This window comes from Falco punctatus (assembly GCF_963210335.1).
Source record: "Falco punctatus genome assembly, chromosome: 4".
Classification (NCBI taxonomy): domain Eukaryota; kingdom Metazoa; phylum Chordata; class Aves; order Falconiformes; family Falconidae; genus Falco; species Falco punctatus.
The window spans coordinates 25,111,695-25,139,396 of NC_137583.1; the positions used below are offsets into that span (position 1 = coordinate 25,111,695).

Below are 27,702 nucleotides of genomic sequence, written 5' to 3' on the forward strand. Positions count from 1 at the left end.
GAAGACTTTTCACTTCCAGACTCCACCTGCAAAGGCAAAGTCTTTCTGAAACCCGAGTTGTTTGGTCTCTTGGATGCACAGTCCTGTGATGATTATAGGAGAAATTGGTTTTGATCATACCCCATGGACAGGGCTAGGACTCTACAAAATTAACAAACTGTTACAGCTGGGCTTAAAGAGCCAAAGACATTAGTAGGAAAAGTAACACCACCTGTGTTGCTTGGAAAGCGTAGGGGAACTTTAATGTAACAAACATGCTTGCCACAGGTTATGCTTCTAAGACTCCACGTACACCCAAAATCTCAAGTCATGTGAGAATACCAGGGAAAATAATTTAAAGTTTTGTACTCTTTATAAGGTTGCTGTCAAAAAATTTGCACATCTACATAAGCCAAAGGGTAATTTTCAAGGTACAGTTGCTTTTTCTGCTATTATAAAGGGTTTGACCTAAAATTCTAAAAAAAAAAAAAAATAAAAAAAGCCAGTCATGCATCAAGTTTGAAACATTAACAGGATAACTGGCAATAGAAGTAGGCATATATTTCTATGGACCTAACAGTCTTCAGTTGTATGCAATAAGGCTTACATAAAATAAACTGTTTCTCTCTTGAATTTTGCTAACACTCCACTTCTGGCACAGTATGGAAAAGGTCCTACACTCTGCAAGGCAACATCAAGTCCTTAGTTTGTCTGTGTCCCACTGACAGGGCTGTCAGAGCGACAGGAGACCCACTGCTTGACGTAGCTCCGTGGAAAGTCTTCCCCCTCCCGCTCAAGAGGACTGCTTTGCTCAAATTCACAGTCAACTGGACTCCCGCAGTCCGAGTCCACAAAGCCACTGTCAATAGTGTCCAAATCTACGCAGATCATCGGGTAACTATCACCAGGCCTTGCAATGTGAGGGAAGAAGTCATAGGAGCCTTCACTGTAGGAAACACTCTCGCCATCAGGAGAAGGTAGGGAACCTGCGTTATCCAAATCCCACTGATCAGGCTGCAAGCAAAGTGCTTCTAGGATGCTCCCCACCCCTCCTTCCAAAGCCCCTTCTACTTGCTGGTGGGCTGGGACACTTGCACTCCCCAGGTGGTCTGTGGACACAGAGCCTGAGGCAAGTATTTTGTCCTGCATGCTCAGGTCAGCCAGGTGCAAGTCACTGGATGTCCTTCTGTCTTCATCGTCAACGTTAACCCTGGGGTAACCAGTTTCTCCAGCACTGTTATCTTCCTCACCGGTATGCTCATGTCCTCTGTACACACGGTTACAGTTGCACGGGCAGTTACAAGGTGTAAATTCATCAGCCACAGTCACAGTGTCAATGGACAAATGCCCGTATGACTGGTCCTGAGTCACACTGCTACTGTTCGTGCTAGACAGCAGGGACTGGCTATCCTGACCCGGGGTAGTTAGGCAAGACACACAGGGCTTGCAAGGCAGATCTTTTTTCAGCTCGCGCAGCTCCTCCTGTGAGGTACTGTTGGAAGGATGCACGGTGTAAACTTCTAGGACCTCTGGAAGGACTATTCCCCATTCAAAGAAATTGAGGGTCATTTTTGTGTGTGAGGCACCAACCCACTTCTGCATAAAAGGACGGAGGGAGAGAGAGATTAGTACAATCAGGTTCTATCATTGCTATCATTAAGGCTCCACAGAAATGACCAAAGTTCTCATGCTTTTAGAGGCAAAGTCAAACTCTGACTCCTCCAAAATAGCAGGGTATGAGATGCTGCTATTACCAGACACAGGCAGCTGCAGCAGAACTGACTCAAAATAATTGAAAATAATTAGCTTTGAGGGGTTTGCATGGCTTTGCAGTTTTCTTTACGCTGCAAAGAATGCAAGTGCCCACAGCAGCACTCCTTCGTGCATCAGTCTGAGGTCCCAGCCCAAGCCACCAAGGGTCCCTGCTCTCTTGTCTTGGACACTGCTTCTCTCGGGGGAGAAGCTGATCGTCTTTCCTTATGTGCTGCATCTCCAGCCAACACACAGATAGCCCTGCTCCATCACATACCTCAGTTCCCCGGGATTCTGTATGCCTTGCCCCATACCAGCCTTTTCTCTCACAGTAACAAGAAGGAAGCAGGGGGGTAGGCAGGGGATGGGAACCTCCAAAAGCTGTAGCCTCTGCCTGCTGCAGATAACACTCGCTCAGGTGATTAGGGAGTGCCGCATATTGAATCTTGCCTTTCTGTGTCACCAGTAGTATTACATTCTGCCCTGTGCCATGCATTATCTCTAGATCACAAGCCTTGTGCATTCAGCCGTATCTGCAAGTAAAGGCATCTCTGACCTAAGAGCAATGTAAAAGTTTCTGTTCTTTTTGAAGAAGTCACTGAATCAGACACCCAGATCACAGAAAACTTTAGGCACGTGCCACTAAGGAATGCCAGTAAGTCCTACCAGAGGATTCTATAGCCCAGCAGCTGGACACAGCACAGGCTCAAGACTTCGTTCTGCTCCCTGTCTGACACTTGCCTAACAGCTGGGCTGTGCCAAGGCTCTTCTAAGTGCACCACTTTCTCCTGCATATAAAATAGGTAACAATGCTGAGCTTCATAAACAGTGTGAAGGCTTCTGACAGAGTGCTTCATGAGAGCTGGGTGTTGCCACAGCCGCAATCTTATCAGCCTCCTGCCCCAAAATGCACTCACCATAACTAGACATGAGCAAAGTATTTGGGAAACCAACAACTTGACACAGCTTATTACCCTCTGACACAGAGCATGAAAAAATCTTAATTACAGCAGGAAGCAGCAAGTCTATTTTAATTTAGTTTTAAACTAAGCTACAAAGAACTTATTAAAGCTCTAATGGACAGAAAGACACCTAAAGGGCAAAAGACTATTTGAAGAAACAGCAGGAAATCCCTTTCTTAGAACTGAGCAGGCAGACTATTTCCTACTCCCTCTTGACTGCTCTTTGCAAACTCCCACCCAACATGAATCTAAAGACACATGTACACACAAGCGTAAACAACTTTCCTCTGCTTTCCCTTCACTTTTTATGTCTTAACTTTTCCTCTAACATTTTCACTGCTTCCTACCCAGTCCAGGACTGTTGTCTGCAGAGCGTTACTATTGCAATTTGCTGACCATTTGTCACGGACATAACCTAACCACTTGCTTTGATGCAGTTGAACGGGCCCTACATCAATCACTTTCTTGCTAGCCAAAAATGACAAGCCTGTTCACATGCTAGTGATGTCACTGCATCCTCCTGACACCCCTTGCCTCTGCATCTTGTGCTGTGGCTGTGTGGGCAACTGCTGCTTTGATCTGCAAATTTTTTTAAGAAATAACTTGGCTTTAGCAGCTGAGGCTCATTCCCTTCCTAGCAGCACTGAACAACCTAACTAGAAATGAGCAGGAACGTAACTCCCACAGACCAGAGAACCCCATGGCCTCACCCTGAGAGCGGCATGGCTCTCAGCACGCAGGCTGCTTTCACTTCCACTATCAGCACTAGCCCGTGACTCTCAGGAATTCCCACACCGAGTCCACATGGTCCTGGTTCCTTTGCCTGAGAGCAACCACTGCCACCTGTCTCACAAGGGGATTCAAGCACCCCTCTGGTGCAGATATGGCAAGCCATAATAGGGCTGAAAGAGGAACACAGGAAGGAAGAGACGCTCAGTGCAGGCGTCAGCTTGAATGGCATCCATCCAAGACTGCTTGCTTAACCTCACTGCAAATGTCAGCCATGCAGCAGTGGGAAAGTACAGGAAGATCATTAGGGCCCAGATGGTGTCCCTCTCCCAGAGGGTCAAAGAAAAAGCAGAAACAAAAAGCAGACACTGAAGTGTCTCTGACCAGTGCTGCTGTAACACCAGGAACTTGTTCAGCAAGAGGCAGTGATGTCTGCACCAACATGCCAGCACTTTTACAATTTGATAACGGTGTTGTGAGATGCTCTTCAGCTTAATACAACCATTATTTATGGATGCTCAACGTTCTTTTGTATCCTGAGAAATCCAGCACACTCTGCAGTCTTTGCAAACCATTTTGCCACATGAGCAAGCTTGGCTGGTGTTAAGTGAGAAGAGAATTTGGGAGGGCTAGGCAGTTAATCAAAGACACTTCCTTCCTAGGGAGGCACAGTACTATCACACAGCACTTAATTGCCCCCAAAGCTCCATCCATCTGTCCAGGACGATATGCACAGCTATCATCTGTATGAGTGACTCTTCAGAGAGGACTACAAGCCTTAATGTTGAGCTTGTGTCAATGCAGAGGCTGGAGTGGGAAATCTGGCTCTATAATGAAGTCTACTCCATGGCCTTGATGGCAACATGGGACTGGAGCTTTGGAAAAATCCCAGTTACTGTTCTGGTATCCCTTTGTCCATTGCCTTCAGGTTCCCAGGCTTCACAGATCACATATGAGCTCATCTCACCCACTGAGACAGCACCTACAGGCAATACGCAGCACAGATGTGACATAAAGGCCTTTGTGGCACAGAATAGACACTGGGGAGTTCTGGTCCTTATATCTGGAGCTGTCTGGAATTCCCTTGAGATAGATTCCCCCTCCCACTGCACTAACGAGAATCCCTTGTCCAGGACAGCATGACGGGCCCTTTAGTTTAACTTGGTCATGTGCTCCACTTGCTCGTGTAGCCCATTTATACCTTGAAATCTCCATTATGTACCAGGTAAAGAGGTTTGAAAAAGGGAGCAGGGTCTGGGATGCAAGTCATCTTCTTCCATAAGCTGGAGGAGAAAAGAGAAAGGCTTTGGGGTTAAGCGCACATTACAGATGCAAAGCAAGGCGTCTCCAGATCCAATTCAGGCAGCTGAAATCACCTGCCCAGCCTCGCTGGCCTCTCAAATTAGCAAGGAGCTGAGGATCCAAGGATGCCTTGTGCTGTCAGAGCTGTCTGATGGCCTTTCTTGTGAGCCTCGCTGGAGGTGGGGCCACAGCCCTCAGGACTTGTGTGCACAATATTCACACTAAGGAAAGGGATTCTAATTTTTTCCTTCCTGGAAAAGCACCAAGTGCTGGAAGTGCATTTTCCCCTAAGGGCCAGAATGCTGCCCTGTGCACTTCTGTGGATGAGGGGTGCACCAGCCCCGTTGCTGCACCAGCCTGGCGTGCTCCTCTGTGAAAGGAGACAAGCCCCCAGCCAGTGTCGAGGGGCCTGTGCCAGCTTTGGAAAGGGGCAGGCCATCCCTGGCTACTCCTCCCATGTGGCAACTGCAGAGCCAGGACCAGGAGAACAGCCCAAGGAGGCTGGGTGGCCCCTGCTCAGTCCCCAGATGCCATTGCCTTGTCCGAGCCAGCTGAGCGGCAGCAGAACCCCAGAGAAGAGCAAGGTGCTCTTGGCAGTGCCCCAGCTGGAGACCATGCTTTGGTGGCCCTCACAGGCCCACAGCTGGGTCTGTGTATGGATATACAAGTTGCAAAGAAGGGTGCATGCGAACATCCCATCTTTAGCAAGACAGAATAGAAGCATTTTCTCCAGCTTCCTGAAGCATTCTTACCTCCGCTGTTTGGCCAGAAAGGTTGTGATTGAGACAGTGATCGCCACGACAACACCAAACAGCAGCATCCATCCCATGCTTGCTGTCTGTGTCACTGCTGGAGAAAGAGACAAGGTCATTCAGGCTCACCTCGCATTTCTATCCGGGTCAATAAGCAAGAAATGGTGAGAAGGTACCCTCAATTTCTACCCCAGACTTTCTCCTGGGGACACTGAGACTGTCACCTGGGGCCCAGCACTGCAGACATGAGGTCTGAATGAGGACGCTTGGAGAAGACTGAATCAATGAAAGGAGCAGCACATCAGCTGCTCTATGGCCTGGCTGTACCACAGACTGACAGCCAACGTGCTTGGGGCAAGACAGCTCCCTGACACAGACCCCTGGTGTTTCTGACTCCTGGTTTAGGGACACCTCCACAGATGAGCCGTGAAGTGAAAAAAGAGTGCAGCTGGCCAGAGATGTGTGAAGAAAAGGTGTTGATTACATGAGTGCTTGTTGGCTGCTCTCTGCCTGTGGTGGAAGGGAGCACCTTTGAGACCTGGAACTCAGATAACCATTAGCGAATGGAGCCTGACCCTGTGGCCACAGCAGCACATAATACTTCAGTTTGGGCTGCAGATCAGCGAGAGCAGGGAAGTTCAGCACATGCTGCTAACATTGACCACAGTCATCCCGTCCTGCTCTCTTTGAAAAAAAGACTCCCTATTTTCATGACCTCTGTTGCATCATGACAAGCACGGGTGCATGTTTGTGCACAAGGTACTGTGCACTCCCTGTGGAGTGGGAGTGGTGGCTACCAAACCTGATGCCCATGCCCAGCGTGGCCAGCCATCAGAACCCAGACACGGAATGTAGCCCTCAGAGCAGCATCCCCACCCCCTCAGCTGAAGGCGATACTAGACCCCAGTAGTGGAGGCACCTTTACTGCATCTTCCCCATTTCTGAAAGCTACAAGCAGGACCCTGGACACTGCGAAGGAAGCTAGAGGCTGCACTCCTGCTGAGGCACCCAAACCTATAGCCACCCCACCAGATCCTCCTCCCGTGACCCGTGCCGTACAGTGGCCTTTGCAGCACAGTGAGAAGGTCCACACAGACAGCACCTATCAGCCCAGGCCTGGGACTACATGCTCCGTAAGCAAGCCAAACATGCCCGCCTTCACTAGACTATTTAGAATTTGTGCTAATTAATTAGATTTGAATAGAGTTCTAGAAGCATTCTCTGACATCAGACCAACTGAAAGGGCAAGGAGAGCTGGTAGCAAGTACCGGCAGGGCTGGTTCTCAGTGTCAGTGGAGGACTCCATTCACTCCAAAACCCATGGTAGCCAGTGTCTTCTCGGGGTTTGGCTCTCACTTGGAACTCATACTCGGTGTTCGCCTGGAATTCCCAAGGCAGGATCACCAGTGTCCGTTTGTCTTCATGGACAGCTTTAGTCTTCTGAGTCTGTGAATGATTAAACACCAGACACTCAGGGCTGGAGTGACTACCCTCACTGCTGCACAGTGAGGAGCCCTGCAAAGTAATCGCCTCTGCTTTCACGCTGTTTCTGCGAGGCCATGCTCTGGCTGGTCAGTAACTGCACCGGGCCCTGGGGATCCTTCCCTGCAGGGCAGTATGAGAAGCAAATGAACTACCAGCCTTCCCTGCAGGATCTAGCATTTCTCAAAACAGCTTCTGCTTCTCAATTCTTGTTTCACTTTTGCCTGTTTTTAGTCCAGGCAAGCAAAGAGACACCTTTTCTAAGCCACAAAACCCCTTCTTTTCCCCAGCGCTCCTGTTCTGGTTATGCTGGCCTCCTCTTTGCTAGCACATCCTACTTGATGATAAACTGGCATCTCACTCACCTCCCAGGTGTCGGTCCTTCTCTTGTAACGCAGCTGATATTCCAGCTCTTCATTCAAAAAGTGGAAAGGAGAGCTCTGGTAGATTGTTTCCCAAGAAATGTTGTAACCTTCTGAGAACACAGCAGTCAGATTGAACGGGGGCTGTGGTTTGACTGGAAGACAGGATGGTGTTACCCTTCATGACGTTACTGCACACAAGAGGTGGCCCAGCACGGTACTAGCAATGCAGAGTGAGTAGAGAGCAAAGCTGCCTTGGCAGGGGTGGGCCCTCCTGTGTAGGAGTGTCCACAGCATTCCTGCCTCTCAGACCGAGCAGTCCTGAGCCGTGCACAGAACCTCACACCTCAGCAGCACAGCGAAGTCAGGCCCACATTTCTCTGAATGTGCCTTCTGCCTGTCTATGAACCTCCTCATCGCCTAAGAAGCAGGAGAAGATAGCACAAGGGGCTAATACCTCCTGGGAGACGTGAAGAGTAGAGCACCTTGTTCTTTTCATGGCATAGGAGGACGTGTGTAGTCACGGTCACTTCCACAGTTGGGGAAATACCCCTCAGTGTTAACAAAGACATCAGAAAAAGCTGAGGCTAGTGGACGCTACATAAATCCAGTGCAAAACCCCGTGTTGTAAGTGCCTAAAAGGCAGGCTGCTGTGTCCCCTGAAGGGTGTTTTCTTATATCAAGAAGCAGTAATGCCCGAACTCCAGTGCTAGTCTGCGGGGTCCGTCAGTGAGCTATGATGCCTCTGCGTCTCTGCAAGGGGACATCTGGGAGACATGCAAAGCACCACTACCCAATGTATAGTCTGTCAGGGGGGCAAGGGGCTTTCTTGAAACATTATGGCATTTGTCAAAAAGATGACACTAATTTCAGAAGAATCAGAAAGCAGAATTTCAGAAGTAGAAAAATACTTTTTCATACACCCACATGGTACCTGTGTGCTGGGCTAACCATCCCTTTTCTTCAGTTTGCTGCACAACTCAGAACGCACCCGCGTTCCACCAAGTCAGCTATATGATTGCACTCAGCCTTCCTGTCATGCAGGAGAAATGGTTAGGAATTGCCCCAGAACAGGGAACTGCCACCTCCATTGTGTCTGGAACACCTTGCACCACCCACAACAATGTCATGTTGGTTTACGCAATCACTGCAAGAGCCTCCTGGGACTGCTGTGAGTACATTTGTGGCATTTGCAATTAAAGCAATTCCTCCTGCCCTTTAGATTCTAGCCAAGAACAAACACTTGCATAGGGGAGGCATGAGACTGGCCTAAGGTGTAAATTTATCACCTACTGCTTCATGGGGAAAAGGAATTTCCCTACAAAAAGGCTAGGGCCAAGTGAGCTCTAAGCTCAGCCTCAAGCAGAAATGTTTCTGTCATTTACGATAGCAACAATACAGCACAGTGCTCTGTACAGAGGGGTGCACACCAAACACAGCTCCCCACCACCAGCTGCCACACTCACTCCTTGCCCAGGCTATCCTAACTGACAGACATAAGGTTGGACAGTATTTACCAAATCCACCAGTTTTGTACTTACTGTTCTCTGCCATAAAAAAGCCTTTGGAAATCATGCGCTGCCTATCAGCTGTCTCTGTAGCATCCACCTGCACCTTTGTATCTGCCGGGAGTTCAGTCATGTCCACAGTGCACATGTACTGGGTGTGACTGCTGTTCCTAGACAACTGCAGGAGACTGCAGGCAGCCACAGTATTTTCTGGATCTTCCTCGGGAACCCTAAACCCACCAAAACAAACAAACAAGTCCACATCTATCACATGCTGTAGTTGGACTAATCTGTGGCTGAACCACCAGGCACAGAAATTAATAAGAAAGAGAGGCAACATGTTCAAATAAAAAATTATCTTTGAACTTTGACATATGGGGTTTTTTCCTGCTATTTGCTCAGCTTAGCATCTTTGAGAGAAGCAGGAAAGGTACGCTGAAGTGTCTGTAGGAAGGAAAGGTGCTCCCCAGGGCCGCGCAGCCCACCTGAACCCACTACCTTGCTGGGGCACAACAGCAGTCAGGAGAGGCTTGGACAAGCTGCATGAGCCCTGCCAGCAGGCACGAGTGAAACTCCATCATTAACAGCAACAAGGGACAAGGTATTCCCAGGGCGGGTGAGAAAACAATGCTGAGGGAGCCAGGGTGTGTAGCGGGCCATGGACACAGGAACCAGGGATCCTTTGCTGGGGGAAACCTGCTGAGACGTACCATGTTGCAGTGAGGTTAAACAAACTGGCACCCAAGTCATTCCTCAGGATACAGGACAGGGTCTGTACATAGTCCACAAAACAAGTGAGGTTTTCACAACGCGTAGCTGTAGATTTGAAAAGAGAAAACACAGTACCAATTTCCAGCACGCCAAAATACCAGACAATGCCCAAACTGTGGCTGGATTTTCAAATTTATCTCTGTCCCCTCTTACACAGTCACTACAGCAGAGTGACATATTATTTCTGCAAGAGTCATAGTTTACGTAGCACATAAAAGAGGCATGATTACCCCATCAGAAACAGTAGCATATTTACACATTTCAATGATACCGTTTCCTAAGTTGAGTACTGTTCTTTGTGAGTCTAGTTTTCACTTTACGACATCTATGTGGCACTTTGTGCATTTAAAAAAGTGGTATTTTAGTAATTTCTTTACCATTCCCTCTGCTTATTATTTTCTACAGCTGATATCTGCAGCATCAACACTTTTCATGTCCAGCTCCAGAGGCTCAGAATATGCTTTTCATGGAATTTTGGCAAAAAAAAAAAAAAGTTGTAGTTACTTTAATTTCCATAAATCATCCTGATACCAAAATGACAGGCACAATTTATTAATTGCTTAAACTGAAACAGACTTCTAAGGAGAACTTGAGAGGCAATTGTAGAATTTACATTCGTGGGTCAGAAAATCAGCTAATTTGAAAGTGATCACAAAGCAGCATTTACGCTCTTCTAATGGTCCTGCAGGAGCGCTGATCACATATCAGTATCTGGTATGTGCTGCACAAAAGCACTGTTGTTCTGTGCATAACACACACAAGTTATCCCCCTGGATTTCAAGGCAGGGAAGACAGCAGTGGAGCCAGAAACGCCTGCATTGGCGAGTCCTCTCCTGACAGCATCTTGGGCTGACCAGAGCCACTGCTACTGCACCAGGAAAAACTGAGGGGGAAAGGCAGGCCTGTAGGAGATGCAGCGTGCCATGCTGGTGCAAACAATGCGTACTGCAGTGACTATTCATCTCTTTACGTGTACGTATACAATTGTCATCGTCGAGGGGAGGATCTCAGGGTTGTTACATCCATGCTCAGATCAAGCGTGGGTCATCCCCTACTACTGCCCCCAGCCTGACAGGCACACACTAGCTCACAGCCATCAGGCACCCAAACCCTGTGATGCTAACCACCACGTTGTGAGTTCACCTCCCTTTGTCATTCTGCCGCTTGTCTGGTTAGAGAAGCTGCACTCCCTGCTTCCTACCTTCCCTTTGCTGAACATACTTGGTGTTATGAAGAGTTGTTTGCATAAGATAAAAGCAGGCCTGCGTGATGTGCTCAACAACTGCTGTGCCTGATTATTTACAGTTAAAGCCAAACGTCGATGCAGAGAACAACCATCACCATGGAATGCAGGCAGTGTAAGTACTGATGGACCAGAAGCACCTGTTCTGCTGTCCAGATCAAATGACAGTCCTCTCAAACAAGTTGCCTCTTTGTTTACAGTTACAGGGTACAACAGGCATGTCCCATGGAGGGTGCCACCTTATTCCAGGCCAGAGTAAGTTCAAAGGAAAATGAAGTCCAACTTTTCCCACTGAGTTCACTCATCACAAAAGCTTTTTCCTTGGCCTGTTGCAGCAGAGCACAGGCTGCCCTCCCTGTGTGAGTGCTGGGCAACACTCAAGTTTGCATACCAGACCCCTGCAGGGTCAGGATGGCAACAGAAGAAATTTGGGGATGCTTGCGATGGGCTGGCCCCAAGGGTGTACACAGGCTTTATTAAACTGTAAGTGATTCAAATTATGTCGTTGTCACTTTGTTTCATTTTGACTTTTTTGTTTCACACTGACTTCAGAATTTTGTTCTACAGTTTTCATGAAGTTTTAACTTTTCATTTTGAGCCCTCAGTAGGCTCCTCTGGGAGCACTGGTACAAGCACGGTTTGTTCCAGTGTCCTGAACAACATACTTTTTCTCCCTTAGCCTAACTTTCCTCTCCTACAAAAAAATGCTTTCCTTTAGAGAGCGCAGCAAGTACCAATAAGCTAAGAAATATCCCTAATTAGCATTCTTCTACACTGTTATGTCGATCAGTCAAATGGACTACTCTTCCTAGCTAGCTGGTAAGCTGCAAGTGGGCAGCTTTGGGCAAGAATCTGTTAACAAAGTTAAGAAGAGGACAGCTTTTTACTGGGAAGGGAATAATTAAGTGTCCTAAGCCCCGTTAGATCTAGGATGATTTGTCCATCCTTGGCAGCTTCAGAAACAAAAATCAAATACTACTAACAGTAAGATTTAGTTTGGTCCACACTGAAATTAGTACAGGGTAATTCCCTGGCTTGTGTAACACAAAATTCACACCAGACATCACAATGATCCTGTACAGCAGGAAGACACAACTCTGAATTGTTCTTTGCTGCTATTTAGGTTTGGAGCAGGTCCGATGCTCTGGCTAGAAGCAGCATGTAAAATGCTAAACTTGCACCTGTTCTTTGTAGACACTGTTGTCAATGTCTTTTTCTGTCCAGCTGACCTGTTCAGAAAGTCAGCTCTGAGTCAGCTGCAGCTTGCACAGTGGCTAGGAACCAGCAGGAACGGGGGAGTGATGGCACAGCACAGAGCTGCACTAAAGGGCTCCACTGTCCCTGGCTGCCCTGCCAACAGTGGCCATAAGACCTGGGGATATCCTGGTCTTGGCCACCACAACCTTTCCTATGGCAAAGGTGGGGTGGTCTTTTTTAGGGGGTGAGGGGTTGGGGAGGAAATCCTACTATAATGTCAATGAGAGACATTTCAATGCAAGGCAGGCACTGCCTCTGCACCCTCCCCACTGGTGCTGCTCCCTGGAGTGGTATGCAGTCTGGGTGAGCTCTGCCCACCTGCGTTATCTTCTTGCATCTGCAGAGCCTGATGCATCTGCGGAGCCGGATGCATCTGCATCCTGCCCGTGGAGCCTCTGCCATAACTTATTATCCCATGGAACCCTCTCCCCTGGTACCCCATCTCGTGCTGGCTGTCCCATGGCAGCCTCGTACCATGCACACCTCAGCCTGTGCCAATGGCCACCAAGACAAATCATGTGGGTGTACGGCAGGAAGGGATATATGGGAACTTACTGCACTGGAATAAAAGGAAGAAGGAAATACTCTGGAGCCACAGTTTGTTCCTCATGTTGGTTCAGACTGGATGCCCTGGGGAAAAAAAATATAAAGCCAAACAAACAACAAAACCCACCTTAAAAGGAACCCAAAAAAACAACTAAAAGTTCAGCTCAGCCACCTACTCATGTGTGGAAGGCTGAGGTGGAATTAATCTTGCTTTCATTTAAATATCTAAAAGTAAAGTGCCTAATTTAGGCAAGTCATCTCAGCCACTCCCACGGGCTAAGGGAGGGGATGACCAACAGCCCTGCCAGCTGGCCATGAACCAGGCCAGTGAAATCTCTACTCTTTTCCAGTGGCATGTGCACAGAGAAAGCAGAAAAGTGGCTGCAGCCTCAGTCTATCCATGCAACAGGAAGGCACTTGGGTTAAGTACAAACCCATTTTTTCTTCATTGGTTTCCTGCAACTAGAAATGGCTTGCAACTAGGAGAAGTGACATTGCTGCGGCTTGAACATCTGTACAGTGAATTAGTCAAATACAGCCTGACTGTCACTGTGGGTCTGTATGAGTAAGGCTTATGAGAACTCATTGATTTGGCCTACCCATGGTCAAACAAGCATGGAGCATCTAGTTAAGCAACTCCAGGAAGGCACACCAGACAAAAAAATAACAACCTCCCATGTGGCAGAGAAGAGAGTGTACAGCACTCACTTCAGGGGAAGGCTCTCATGATGCAGTTTGGTGAAAAGAACCTACAGGAAAGTCTTCAGAGAAGAGGACAGTGGAATGTTTACAACAATATGAGGAAACAGCATCACATACAAATGATTGCTCAGCCCACAGCATCTGCTCCAAGACCAGATCCTCAAGCCACACAACACAGTAAGGCTGTGTTTTCACAGTATTTAACATTTACAGAAACACACAGATGTCCACAGAAAGACTTAAAATGAAGTCACTGCAGAAAGTTGTCACTGAAAGTTGTATAGGTGAAGACTGGGCAGCATGCTGCAGCCACCAAAAGATACCCAGAACTCCTGGCAGGACCTGGTGCAGATATTGAATTGTTTGGGTTGGAAGGCACCTTTAAGTGGACTAATCTAGTCCAACTGCCCTGCAATGAGCAGGGGCATCTTCAGCCAGATCAGGTTGCTCAGAGCCCTGTCCAACCTCCAGGGATGGGGTATGGAACACCTACCTCTCTGAGCAACCTATTCCAGTGTTTCACCACCTTCATAAAAAAATTCTTCCTCATACCTAGTCTGAATCTACCCTCTGTTAGTTTAAAACCATTACCCCTTGTCCTATCACAACAGGCCCTACTAAAAAGCCTGTCCCCATCTTTCTTATAAGCCCCCTTTAGGTACTGGAAGCTCCTCCAAGGTCTCCCCAGATACTTCTCTGCTCCAGGTTGAGCCACCCCAACTCTCTCAGCCTTTCCTCATAGGAGATATGCTCCAGCCCTCTGTCATCTTCATGGCCTCCTTTGGACTCACTCCAACAGGTCCATGTCTTTCCTGTACTGAGGGCCCCAGAGCTGGATGCAGTACTCTAGGTGGAGTCTCACCAGAGTGGAGCAGAGGGGCAGAATCACCACCCTTGACCTGCTGGCCACGCTTCTGGTGATGCAGCCCAGGATACGGTTGGCTTTCTGTGCTGCAAGTGCACATTGTCCATGTCCAGCTTTTCATCCACCAGCATCCCAAGTCCTTCCCTGCAGGGCTGCTCTCAATTCCTTCATCCCCCAGCCTATCTTGATACTGGTGGTTGCCCCGACCTGGGTGCAGGACCCAGGTCCTGGGGTGCCTGTGCCTCCTCTGCCACCACCAGCAACAAACATCCAGTCACTCAGCAGACAGAATGCCAGTGAGGCCTCTCCCACATGGGGAGTATTTGTGCTATTTGAAAATTTCCCAGGTTTACTCAAATAATGAAAGCAAAATAAATTTAGCAGCCACCAAAAAGCCCCTGCAGCTCCATGTGAGCTCAGAGACTTGCTCTCAAGGCACCACAGTATCCAGATGAGATCAGCAAGGCTCGCTCAGGAGGTGCTACAAACACCTCATGGCTGCAGCACCTCAGCCCTGCGGTGGGAGCAGCCATGCTGCTGCTGCCCCTCCTTTCCTGCCAATCTTTCCCTGCAGACACAGTGCATGCTGCAGCTCAACGAGCCCCAGGCATTCTGCTACTCTCCCTCACACTACTGCGAGTGGCAGGACAGAAATTCTCTTTCCCCTCACTCCAGCCCTTCTTTCTGCATCATACGCTTCCTTGAGGAAGCAGCTTTTCTTGAGCCCTCTGCTCCCAGTTCTCCAAGTTTTCTCTCTATGCTAACCGACATCATTACCACTCCTGGTGGTGCAGTTCCTGATTCCCAAGACACAGTCCACTGTCCAACCCCACCTTGTGCTCCCACTTGTCCTTCCACGGCTCTTCTCCAAATTCTCACTCCTTTGAGGAAGGGACCTGATACCCTGCCAACCGAACTCTGCTCACCCAACTTCACACCAAGACTGACTGCGCCATGAAAACAGATGTCCTCGAGACGGGCAGGCTCCTGACGCTGCATTTGCTCATGACTTCCTAGCATCAAGGGCCCTGTTCCTTGCAGCACACTTAACAGAAGAGCTATGCTGAATGAACTCGCCACTGGGTCCTACAGGTCACTCGTCCTGGGGACATGATTCATGCTTTTTGAATTCATGCTCCCTGTGAAGTACTGAGAACGTATTGTCTCTGGGCTTAGAATATCCAGGGGTCCCCCAGCTCAGGATGCCAGCGACCTGCCCTATTGCTGCCTGTTCCCACCCTGAGAGAGCACACAGTCCCCAGGGTGGCTGCTGTCCTTCCTCAGGCCCCCCTGCCCTGGCACCAGCTGTAGCCCCTGCACACGCTCCGGGCTGCGGGGCGGGTGGTGCCATCAGCACCGTGCTCTGCTGCAGAAGCACTGCGGTCGCGCTCCACCGTCGGCCACCCTTTAAGGCCAAGAAAGGAGACTCGCTGCCTCTTCTTCAGCAAAGGAAGGGCTGGGCCCTCAGAGAGCTCTGAAGACCAACTGGCAGTGCCCCCACTGTTTCATGTTCATGGTATTTCTGTAGCTCCCTCACTTTTACCCCCATTCATGCCTAAATGGACAGAGCAATGCAAGGAAAGTCTTTGCTGCTTTTAGCTACTGGACTGTGGTTTCGTTAAAGTGCCTTCCTCTGCTCAGAGGATAGTACCATCAATTCAAAGGGACAGAAAGATTGAACAGGGAAAGGTCAAGCTTGGGTAGTAGCTCATCGGGAAGACGCCTCATGGAGATTTCAGAGGCTGCCATTACACACTGGAGAAAGGTTAACATAACAAGATTGTGATCTAGAAGGAAGTTTCCTGAATAACAGCACAGTAGCAAAAATAAGATAGAAAAGTAGTAGGATCTGCTAACTTAGGTGAAGCAAGGAGACAATACTTCCTCACTTGGGACTCCACTGTCCCACCTCTTACCCCTGCCAGTGCCCACTGATCACCCCAACACTTATCTCCTTCACTTCTTATGCAGTTCTCCTACCTCAGGTGGCGGGGAAGGACTGCTACCTCTGCGAGCACAGAGAAAGTGTCAGTATGATGTGTGTCTGACCGGGCTGTGCTCCAGGACATCACAACAAGACATGGATGTGCATGCAGAAGAACTGGGAATGATACAGCTCAGCAGCAGTGTCTCCATGGTCTTTGATGACTAGAAGAACTCATAGCTTCAGAGAGATGTATAGCAGCCCCTGTTCTGAAACTTCCTCCAATCAGGCCCTCCACAAGCCTCAATCCCAGGGTATGATTAAGACCCCCTACCTTTCCTGCATCTCTCCATCTGTTGCACCCTTCTCATCGGCTTCCCCCTGTCAGCACCCTGCTCCTGTGATTGCTCACTTGGAGGGAAGAATGGCAGTGGGCAATGAGCAGAGGCAGGAACTTATTCCCTGTCTGGCATTAGAAAAATCCTTTCTACTACCTCGTTCAATTTCTGTCTGTGAAATGGGGACTCTGAGACAGCTTCAGGCATACTTGAAACACAGTTACTTAATTCTTATAAAAGTCCAAGCATTGTGCAGCTGCTAGGCACCACTGCTGCAAACCCTGTAGTATCCTAGGGAACAGCGTATGATGGCACAGTAATGAAGTGGATTAGCCATTCACATAGACATGCACATGAAAATGATGCTACAAGGTTTTAATACACCAGAGAATAGGAAATAGGACCAATAGAGACACAGACGTTTATGAAGATTATTTTTGTTAAGGATCCGGAAATATGGTGCTATAAGCTGCCAAAGATGGATGTGGTCTAAGCTAAACTTTCACACACACATGCCCCCACCCCCACCCCCTAATTAAGAACTCAGTTTAAATTTAAAAAATTCTGGTATTTCCAAGCATGAGAAAATAAATGTCATAGCTACACCCAAGCAAAAAAGAGCGGAAGTCCCTCACTCCACCAGTTACATGCAAAACCAAGCTGCCTTCTTGAAAAAAATTCATCATCAATGTACACTGCCATCTAATCACAAAGCTAAAGCAACAGGGAGATGGGATTCTCTAGCTGCCCAGTAGAGGCCAATAGCAATGACAGCAGGGGCACATGGGCCACATCAGCTGTAAGAAATATTTAGTCACAGCTATGAAGCAGTAACAAACTGGCAGCAGGGAAAGTTGGTGGAAACATTGGCATTACCTTGCTCTGTCCTTTCAGCTGTGCTTTTCAGCCCTCCAACACTTCTATGGCTGGCCTGTTTAAATCATTGCTGTGACTGCAGACACTGCATGAACAGGAGCTGGAAAGCAGGTGGGTCTCATCAGCACTGAGTAAGAGTAAAGCCTGCTTGTGCACAGTGAAGGGCTGTAGCGTATTGGAATACACAGTGATAAATGGGGGTTGACGTCACCACTGTATCGGTATTACTGTGCTGATAGAAGGATGTGGTGAGCAGAGGAGGCAATGACTTCGGGTCCAAACACCCACACAACATTTATTACTGTATTGCTCTGCTCTCTTACTTTCATGCGAGAAAAAAGTGGGAGAGACAATAAAAACTCACAAGCCTCAGCTCTAAAAGGTCATAGCGAGGCTGGTGGAGTTAGAGCCTTGCAGTGGGGAGACATCAGTGTCAAGGCAATAAATGGTTAAGCCTAACTATATAGTTCAATGTGTACCACATCAGAGACAGTCAAGTACCACTGTGCTCTGCTTCCCCCGGCCCCCAGAATGGCCCTCGGGACCAGGGCAACAGCACCAGCCTCGGCCTGCAGGCAGGGAGGTGGTCTGGCTCCGCAGAGGGACTCACCCCTACCCTGAGCTCACACCTGCAGCTTGTGTCTGTGCCGGGGCCCCGCAGATCGCGAGGCTGATGCCAAGGGAGGGTAGGTCATCTCACCTCCATGTACCTTACAAGGGGCTGCAAGGAGCCCAGAGCATGCTCCTTGTGCTCTTGGGCAAGAGGGAAAGGACCAGCACGATGGAGGGGACTTGGCACACCCAGTATGGCGTGGTGGTGGGAGGGAAAAGAACAAGGAGCTGGAATAACCCACAGAGATGGCAGCAATGAAGCGGGCACAAAGCAGCTGGGTGCAGGAAAGTGAGCTGTGTTCAGCCCCGAGACCTGCTGAGCTGCAGAGCCCGCTGCCCCTACCCCCTGCACCGCAAGAGGAGGGGCAGGGTCTCGGCACAGCACAGCATCACCCAGCTGCGGCCGCACAGCCTGCAGCAGCCAGCCCCGACCCAACCTCAGGGCTCCTCAGGCAGCTGTAAGGGAAATTACAGGTAGGGTAGAGTCACAGCTGGTCAGTCCAAGTACAATACATTTTTACAGTAGTTATAGAACAAAATATATCTCGCCTCTCATGTAGGCAAGGACAATCACAGGCCACAGAGAGCATAAGACTGTCAGAAGATGCTCAGGACAGAAGGTCCCAGCTCCATATTCAGCAGTAGCAGCTGTCTGTCTGTCATGTACCGATAAGATACTTAAAAAAAAAATAATCATGAGCTTACTGCTTCCAGTATACATAACATCTGTTTGAAAAGGAGAAATCCAGACTTAAAAGGCTGCTGATCCCAGTCTAGAGCAATGAATACGCAGCCATGGGGAAAAGGGAGCAGCTCCAACTTCTATGCTGGTATGCAGACAGAAACAAGGCGAGGTGTCGATATGTCAGGGGATGTTCCCAGGAGGTTGCCAGATTTTTTACAAAACATGCCAGATTTTTTATAAAAGGCTGTACGTATTGTGGGCCATAAAGCAGGCCAGCAGGTCTAAATCAAAACTATTAAAAAAGCTAACGTGGGATTCAGTTAATATACAACAAAAGGATAGTAACAGAGAACAACTGCAGGCTAAGCAGCTATACAGAAAACAGTGCAACAAGCAATTTTTTATTTTTAATGAGTTAAGTTTGAGAAGAACATGCATTTAGGCGCAATATGTTTAAATTTATAAAGCAGTTGGTCTTAGAGTACCACCAGTAATCTTGCTTTAAAAATTAGCTCTGTTATATCAAATGCATATTATCACGTTTTTAAAGTAGTGTAGCTCATGCCTGCCAGACTACCACTCTTTGGACTGATCACACATGCTGCTCCTTCCCTCCTTCCTCTGCACAAATAATGGTGCTAGCACACCTTGCAGAGCCCTGAGTAACTATGGAGCAAAAGCTACACCACTGGCCTGGCCTGCTACCCTCACAAAAGATATTACTAACTCGCTGGGAAATGTCTAGCTTAGCTGCTCAGCCTAACAGACCCTGTGCTGTCCCACACCGCACCCAACAGTGACAACCTCCACAACCCACAAGAAGCATCAGCTCAGACAAGTATTTTCAAGAAGCTTGGGCCTGGCACCGTGCCTGTAAGTTGTCCACAAAGTGTGCGGAAGGAAGAGCTAGTCTCTCTCAGAGATTGCTCCAAACACGGTGAGGAATGGCTGTTGGGCCAACGGGATCTTCTCCATGCACGTTACAGCAGTGCACAACCAGCACAGGGCCATCCCAGTTACCAGCCACTACCTGGCAAGTGTGGTCCAGAGCTGCCTGCCCCGGCCTGGATGGTCCAAAACATCCGTTTTTCGAGGGTGAGTCAGGGGCATGGAGGCATTTACTGTATAGAGACAAGGAACGCCAGGTAGGACTGAAGGTCAGTAACAAGCTCCAAGAGAGGGCAGCAGTAGCAGTCAGAACTCCTAAGATACTTAATTCTAATTGAAGAAAGTTTATCCTTCGCTGACTGACAGAATTCAGGTGTGTACACTTGCTGCGACGCTCGCTGCTGGCGAAGCATAAATCCAAGGGAAGCATTCAGGGCCTGACAGAAGGCTGGGACAGCTCATTATGCATTGATGTGTGGAGACTCAGTGATTGACTCTCTTCTGTCACCTAGCACTGTGCCTATGCATGCGCGTATGCAAAACTGTGCGAGTGCTGCAATGGGAAGAGCCACAAGTAGTCTTGTCCCTGCAGAGCAAATGCTTAACATACTCCCAGCTCGTCAGTCCTGGGAAGGCCAGCGCAGTGTGACCCACCAGTTCTCTCTCGGGGACTGAGAGGGACCGTGCCCACCACACATAGTTTGGGAAGAGCCGTGATGTAGGACACACATGCAGGATCTCTAGCACCCCTGACACTCATTGCCACCTGGAGCACACTACGTAGATACACCTCCTGCATGGAGCCAAGCAAGGTGGGTTCAGCGTGCAGTGACCCCCCCAACAGCACAGAGCTCTACAGCTACTCTGTGCTGTGTGGGGCACCGACTCCTCCACACCCAAGATTCCCTGGCACTTCAGGGCAGCTGAATTCAGCCCCCAAGGAAAAGCACTTGGAGACCCGAGGCAGTTCCGCTGACATGGATTTACACTGATTAGAGGTAAGAGGCAACTACTTTCATCCAGATATAATCTCAGCCCAGTCTGCAGTGGCAACATTCACCAAGCAGCAAGTGTAACAAGCACACCAGGGAAGGCTTGGTACATTCTGCTAAGGTTACTGATGATCCAAATGCATTTTTCCATGACTGGAAGAAGGGCTATATCTGTATTTATTTATCAGTAAGAATAAAGACACACAGAGGAAATAACAATTGGAGCTGAAAATTCCTTTCTCTAGAAGAGAGAATTAGTGACATTTGCAGTTATCAAGTTCATGATGTGGGGAAAAACCCCCACAAAAACAGTATGACCTCTGTATTTTCTTCCTGTCACAGTGGAATTAAAACAATATTCTCAGCATCGTTAAAGATACAGACCTGGTATAACGCTAGGGTCAAAGGCATCTTTACTGGCTGGTGACATATAGGAAGAAGATAATCATACATTACAATAAGTAATGAGTAAAAAATGGCAAAGGAACAGCTGAGACACAAGTAAGTGTTCTACTGGAAGGGAAAGCAATAGAAGAAACCACCTCAAAGCTCAGGAAATGGGGTAAAATATGAATGAGCCAGGCAGAAAGCCGAGGCGTTAGTCAGCAAAGCAGGTGGCTGAAAAATAACAAAGCCCACCAGGCTGGCAGCCTGTGAGCTGACACAGGGTGCTGCGGAGGGAGTTCAGTGCTTTTGGTCTGGGAAATACTGAGTGCCAGCCACAGAGACCCCAGCACCCTGCCCTCCTGCCTCCCTTTCCCCTTTGCAGCAAGCAACAACGGGCTCAGCCTCTTGTTTTCCCTGATACACCTCAAGTCTGAGCCCATTCTTAATGAATGCTGCAGCAGGAGGACATCACATTGGCTCCCACCAGAGGAAAAGGGCTTACCTTCACAGAGCTGTGACTGTGTATGTCTTGCTCACATGGAGGGGACCGCACAGAGGCTCGTATCTTCTCTTAGGAAATCACCAGACACATGCTGGTAAACAGAAACAGGAATGACTGTGCTTCTGAACTCACCCTGCCAATCTGGAACAGAAACCTACAGCTCTACTCAGGCTCAAACCCACCAACCTCATCTGCACCATGCAAAACATGCCCTGAGCATCTCCCCACATGCCTCACTGCACTGTATACATCCAGCCCATAGGAAAGCACACTCCTCCCCAAGACAGCCTCCACATAGCCCTCCTCTGAGAGCCTAGACCTCTTTGGATAGCCCATGGGCAGTACTCTCCCTCCGTGTCTGTCAGAGCCCTGCCTCACAGCTGGGTTCCTGCAGCTTCACAAACTAAGCATCAGCCTTTTCTTGTCTCTTCAGCTGATGCGCCTCATCCTCCTCTACCACAGCCATTCTCAAACTGGTCCCAGGTCACATCTTTTGCATTTACACTTCCAAAGAGCACTGACTGTGCACAGTCAGCAAGCACAGCACTCACCTCAGCCAGCAATGCTGACAGAACTCCCTGCTCCTTTCATGCAGGTTGGCAGAAACCCACCCACTTCAAGCCAACATCCATCAGCTGGTCCTCAGATCTCTGCTCGCAGGGATGCACCGACACCAGAGCTCTGCTGCTGGCATACAGCTATTTATGGCAAGAGCCTCACCCGAGTCTCCTAGATCTTTTGTTTTACCACAGCTGTCAATGATCACCACATCCCATCCCTGCTACCAGGCCACAAGTTTTCCAGCAGGCCTTCCACACCTGGTGCTGGGTGCCGCAACTGAGTGGGCCTTGGACAGCTTCTGGCATCTCTAGTAGGGTGAGAAACATGCTAGCCATTTTCAGTCTCTGACTGTGGATGCAGTTTCAAAGCAAAAGCTAACAGCTTGCACCGCATGCTGCTTCCACGTGGCAAGCAGGGAGCTGCAGGAGATGACTGCATGGCAGACCGAAGACCCCAGCAGCGTTGCTGGCTCCATCCCAGACCTACAGGACACAAAGTCCTACCACAGTTAGTGGCTTCTCATGTCACTAGCAGGGATGTACTGTGTCTTCAGGAGAAAAGGCAGGATGGACAAACAAGCAAAAGTCATGAAAAGCACCTTGCAATATCATGGGGCTTATTAACAGTGCTGGGGATAAACAGGATTTTCATGGAAACAGATTGCTCCAAAGTAACCAATGTTTTCAAAAATTCAAAATACATTTCTGCATAGAGAAACCAAAAAGTTTTACAAGACTTTCTTGGGACAGTCCAAGTTTTGTGAAGCTGTGGCTTTCCTGATACTGGTAAGAGTTCACTGTAAGGTGGCAGAAGGCAGGAACTTTTTTTTGAGGCTAAAAAGGCCAAAACATGGGGTTATTAGCTCCAGTAGAGCACAGGGACTAATGCAATGAAATTGTGTCACATCAGTGTATCTGCATCCAAATCAGCACTGGTAAATATTTACAGCACTCAGCAACAAGAGGAGGAGTCTGAAGGTCGTTCCTACAAAATGTAGGGGCCGGGGGATTCCATGCTCCACGGTGGCTTTGGTTGTGGTGTGAGGCTCATGCTCAAATGAGGAAGCTGCCTGCATCCTTGGTTGCCTTCTGTGACCAGCACTACAGAGCATGGTTTCCACACTCCTTATCCTGTCACTGTGCATGTGCAGAAGTTGGAAAGTGATGTGCCCAAGCAGTAAGAAGTTAAACCAGCAGGTAATGCACAAGATAGAGACAACATGGACAGCAGCTGAATGTGTTGGTCCTTTACACTGGGGAGCGCAGCTGGAGGTTTTTAAGACAAGTCACAAGAACAGCAAAGGTGGCCTAGCCAGAAGAGGGAGGAACCCCTGATGCTTCTGTCAGGTTAGCAAACAGATTGTGTCTGTCACAGGGGCCCAGCACAGCACAGAATGAGGCCATGGAATAGGTAGCACATGCTCAACTATGGGTCCCAATTCCTGCCTTTGTGGAGGAAACAAGGCACTTGATGGCTCTGTGGCCTCCCTCGGGTTGTGCCAGAGCATCCTACATGCCTGTGGAGTGCCTCAGCTAGGCAGTGGGGGAGCAGACCACCCAGCAATGAACTGCCCTACATGACCTTCAGGCCCAGAGCCTGCCAGACACATGCACTGGTCAGTGAATGCATGGCGTGAGCCTGCCTGAGCAGCTCCCCGAGGCCTCTGCTGGCTGCTCACCCAGGGCCAAGAGCATGAACTTCATGGACAACCACAGCCAGTGCAGACCTGGTTCTCACAGCAACTCTTTGGAGCATCAAGAGCCAGGGACCGGTTACAACCCTGAGCCAGTTGTGGAAATTCTACCCCAAGAAGGCAGTCCCACGCTTTCTCACCCTGTTATATATCTTGCCGCTGTGTGGGTGGCTCACTGCAAGTGAAACCAGCAGTGGCTGAGCTGGGGAAAAGCAGCCAAGCTCAGACTCTTCAGCTTATGGCAAATTCCCCATGTCTAAGAGCTGGGTAAACAGCAGCAAGTAGGAAAGTCCCAGTGATGCGTAGAGGCACTGACTCTGTAACCTTCAAGCAGAGGACAAACACCACGCTGCCGTGAGTGCCCTGCTCTTACACCATGGAGCACAGCCAGGACCATGGGAACGGCTGGTCCATCACTGAACTGGGAGAGGAGCTCCTTCAGGCACCTGCCACACTCCATGGACTGGGGCAGGTCTAGCACAGTCATCGCTCTATCAAAGACAGGCTGCAGGTCACAGGCTGGTACCACACCAACCTCTGCCATTAGTTCCCCCTCTGCATTCAGAATACAGAACTTAAGTCTCCTACACAGATGGTCAGAGTTTTATAGGAAGTATTTGGCTAAAAGTAAAAGAAGAAAACAGCTGCTCCTCCCCTTTAGGCAGCTAAATGTGCCACAAATCAGTTCCTCACTCTTCACCCAGGGCTGCAGCCAGTTTTTCTTCTTTCATCTTGCAGTCTTGCTGGAGGGATAGAGGTGGCTATCTCTATGGTGGAAATATCTAATGGTGGAAATTTCCATGTTGTAGAAAGCCACAGAAGGGACATGATGCAAGCAGGACAGCACAACGGACAAACAGAACCAAGCACCTTTGGCCAGAGTACTGCAGAGGTGTAAAGTTCCTCTCAACATTGCTTTCTCAGCTTGTCAAAGGAATGACAAGTCACAACTTAACAAACCAGTGGTGCTGCTGCTGGCTGTTACTAGGTGCTTTGGGAAAACACACCAAGGTATCGCAATTTAGTAAGGTTTAGCTTTAAGTGTGCTAGCAAGGTACCTGGTAAGTGTCCTCCTCCTCATTTGGCTATTTTTGTCCTTTGCTTTGGGAGCAATCTGCTTTGAGAGACCATAGTCCTGCAGGCTGTCAGCCAGTTCATGCTGAGCTGTTGCTTGGCTTCTGACCTTGTCACCACAGCTTAGTCAGAGGGGCCTCGAGGGCTGTGCCATGGCTGCAGCATCCGACGAAAAGCTGACGGCATGACATGGCTGCCTCAGTCATAACAACGTGGTGAAAAAAATAAAAATTCCGGGTAATGTGTAATTGTGATACATCACCATGTGGGAGCCTGGGGCAGGCCTGGTACTCAGCAATCTGCAGAGGTGGAAATGGTACATGTATGTGTGTGCACATGTGCATGCACACGCCTGCACACTGCATGGGCACAACCCCCTGAGAACTGGTCAAAACCACCTGTTCTTTGTGAAAGCAACTGTATACAAAATTACACACTGGAAGTCCCTCTGTCAGAGCTGGAACACAAACTGCACAAATCATGCTCCCTAAGGAGTTACCTACAGAAAAGCCATGGCTAGGAGAAAGCCAGCTGTCCTCACAGTCTCTGTTCACTATGGAGTTTTGTCACATAATTCCATGGTCAGAGGTAAACACTAGGGACCAGGGTTTTGGAAGTCACAACCGCTCCATTTGGTTCCTTCACCCTTTGTTCCTTTGGCCATGTTGCTGTTAGAATGCAACACCTAAAAGAACTTGTTTTCTTAAAGTTTGTAGCTCGTGATTGATATGCACTTGGACATCCTAGCACCCTGCCTCAACAATGCAGGGCTGCAAAGCAAGATGTAGAGACAAGTTATTTAAAAAGCCGACTCCTCCTTCACCCTAAATTAACTTGTCCCTACCCACAAGAACTTGACCCCACATCCCTCAAGCTCCTGTTCCATACTAGTCTCACCCTCGTCTCGTGGTTATTGTTAGTTTTCCACAGGTAATGACAAACCTCGTGCTTGATAGGCTTTTGCCCACAGCTGTTCCACACATGTGCATATTTCCAAGGTGCCGACACTGTTCAGGAAGAGAAAGAAAAAACCAGCAAGGCTGTGGCATTCTCTGCAAAGCAAAAGCAGTGTATCACAACTACCTTCTCCTGAACTAGGAATACACCCGCTTTTCTCAGGAACCCATTTCACTCAGTGAGTCAGGTTGCCAATACCTGGTAGGCAGCCAGGTGAGAAAGATGTGGAGGCAGAGTGAACAAGCAGTAAGTGGCACTGTAACTAGGCTAAAACCTGGCACAAGCCTCCACTTGCACTGCAGTCTTACAAAACAAACTGAAAAACACTGAAAATACACTTACTACGATCAGTAATTCTCTGTCCTGGTAGGAGCCCTCTGCTAGCTAAAAGGATACACTTGGCAGGTCCCAGCCTTCAGGAATGAAGTTCCCCTCTCAGGAGGGGAACAACCTTTGCAAGCCCAGGCTGGGGCCAGCACACCTGGCTGGCAGTCTTGGAGCCAGCCCACAATCAGAACTCCTGCACACTCCGGGCAGATCATCATCTTAGGCCAGAAACCTGTCATGTGAAACCTACCTGTGTTTTATAGTCTGGCAACAGCTATGGACAGTGAAAGTGGAGGACGGAACATGACCCTAGCTCCCACTGCAGTCATACATCATGCCTGTCACAGGGCAGGGGGAGAGCCGGCCAGCCGCCCAGCCAGCCCTGGTGTGTATCGCCAGTTCTGGTTATGCAAAGGCATAGGAACAGGGGTCCTCTTTCTCAAAGAGTTGCAGTTTGATTTCACCAGAGAAATACTGGAAGAAGAGAAGGGGAAGAATACCCATGCACAACCAGCTGGCCAACAGAAGCGAGCAGACAGGAGGGCATAGCTACATAGAAGAAACAAAGCCAGAGGAAGGCAGAATGAAGCTGGGGCTCAACAGAAGTGCTGCAGCAAATAGCTTTCCAATCCGGCCTGAGCAGACCTCTCCTGGCTGCTCCAGCCAAGTGCAAGCCTTCCAGGAGGATTTCACAGAGCACAAGTGCAAGAAGCAGAAGGGGAAGAAAGCACCACTGATGTCGCTGCACGTCCCTTCACAGCCCCATTACTACTACAGTAAACAGTGAGTAACCCATTCCGGGTAGCTGCAATAACTAGGTGTGTGATTTTGCTTAAACTTGACTTTGGATTTAGGGAAGTGAGTCAGCTTACTCATAAGGCAGACTATGGCCTCTGTGCATCTTCCTGTTCCACCATTTCATTGTGGGTTTGGTTGATGGGTCTGGAAAAGCCTCTTCGCCTGTCTGCCTCACAGCCCTCCCACTCCACAGAATCTGTGCTGATGTTAACTACAGCAGTGACTGTCCTCATGCAAAGAATGAGTATTTCTGATAGAATTCAACCTCACCTGACTGAAAATAAAATTCAAATTAATATTTTCATTAAAAACAAATAAATAACATGTTCATCAGCACCTTACTACAAACAGTGAATCTAACCACTTTAGTGAGCAAGCTACAAACCAGTGCCTATACAAATGTAAACTACCACATTTTGAATACAGACACTTCACTGCAAGTCTCCTTCCAGGGCTTATATACCTTTTTACCAAGGCAAAATTGATGCATAGATACCTCTACCACTTGGCCAACCTGAACTTTGATGAGATCTGCAGTACAAAAATTCTTACTGACAAAACACTTTAGACCAGTTTCTGCACTTAGCACCATTGTTTCTTTCCTTATGAATGGCAATGCAAATAAGGTTTTTGAAGTAATGAGAACATGCATAAAGTTCCTTAACAGTTCTTAACTATTTTGTGCCACTGCCAGCATACTAGGGTGTTATTTACTGTACCAAAATAGAAGATAATACCCTAGAAAAGTTCAGACTCATGAGTAAAACTTTTGGAACAATTATCCAACAAGAAGTATATGCTGCCTTAAAGCTACAGGCATAATTCCCATTCTGACTGCACAAGAACCTGAGAAAATGCTCCATCACTTTAGGGAGG

At 48.6% G+C, this 27,702-nt stretch overlaps 1 protein-coding gene and 1 long non-coding RNA gene across 7 annotated transcripts; one reads left to right on the forward strand and one right to left on the reverse strand.

Moving 5' to 3' along the window:
• Nucleotides 1-216: 216 nt before the first annotated feature.
• Nucleotides 217-27,695, reverse strand: IL21R (interleukin 21 receptor). Of its 6 annotated transcripts, none has more exons than XM_080387624.1 (10): nt 21,968-27,695; nt 21,417-21,507; nt 12,655-12,729; nt 9,539-9,644; nt 8,862-9,058; nt 7,324-7,475; nt 6,745-6,922; nt 5,477-5,573; nt 4,624-4,705; nt 217-1,575 (listed from the first exon to the last, which is right to left on the reverse strand). In XM_080387624.1, exons 3-10 carry the CDS (start codon nt 12,707-12,709, stop codon nt 682-684), a joined length of 1,761 nt encoding a protein of 586 aa, XP_080243750.1. In that variant the 5' UTR covers nt 12,710-12,729; nt 21,417-21,507; nt 21,968-27,695; the 3' UTR covers nt 217-681. The 6 variants fall into 6 exon arrangements, with proteins under 6 accessions (XP_080243750.1, XP_080243748.1, XP_080243751.1 ...); XM_080387622.1 differs by adding an exon at nt 17,351-17,450 and having other exon boundaries at nt 21,417-27,695; XM_080387625.1 differs by having other exon boundaries at nt 5,477-5,570; nt 21,417-27,695.
• On the forward strand, nt 10,903-12,749 carry LOC308063960. The gene is made up of 2 exons (XR_013928141.1): nt 10,903-10,957; nt 11,043-12,749. It is a non-coding gene; the product is annotated as an uncharacterized lncRNA (long non-coding RNA).
• Nucleotides 27,696-27,702: the final 7 nt, after the last annotated feature.

Excerpts from the sequence above, each read along its gene's own strand:
- IL21R (XM_080387624.1), bottom strand. The coding sequence starts at position 12,709 with ATGAGGAACAAACTGTGGCTCCAGAGTATTTCCTTCTTCCTTTTATTC. Across the intron at positions 9,059-9,538 it reads TTTAACCTCACTGCAACATG|GGTTCCCGAGGAAGATCCAG; the intron begins GTACGTCTCAGC and ends TGGTGGGTTTAG. Across the intron at positions 1,576-4,623 it reads TACATAATGGAGATTTCAAG|AAGTGGGTTGGTGCCTCACA; the intron begins GTATAAATGGGC and ends CCTTTTATGCAG.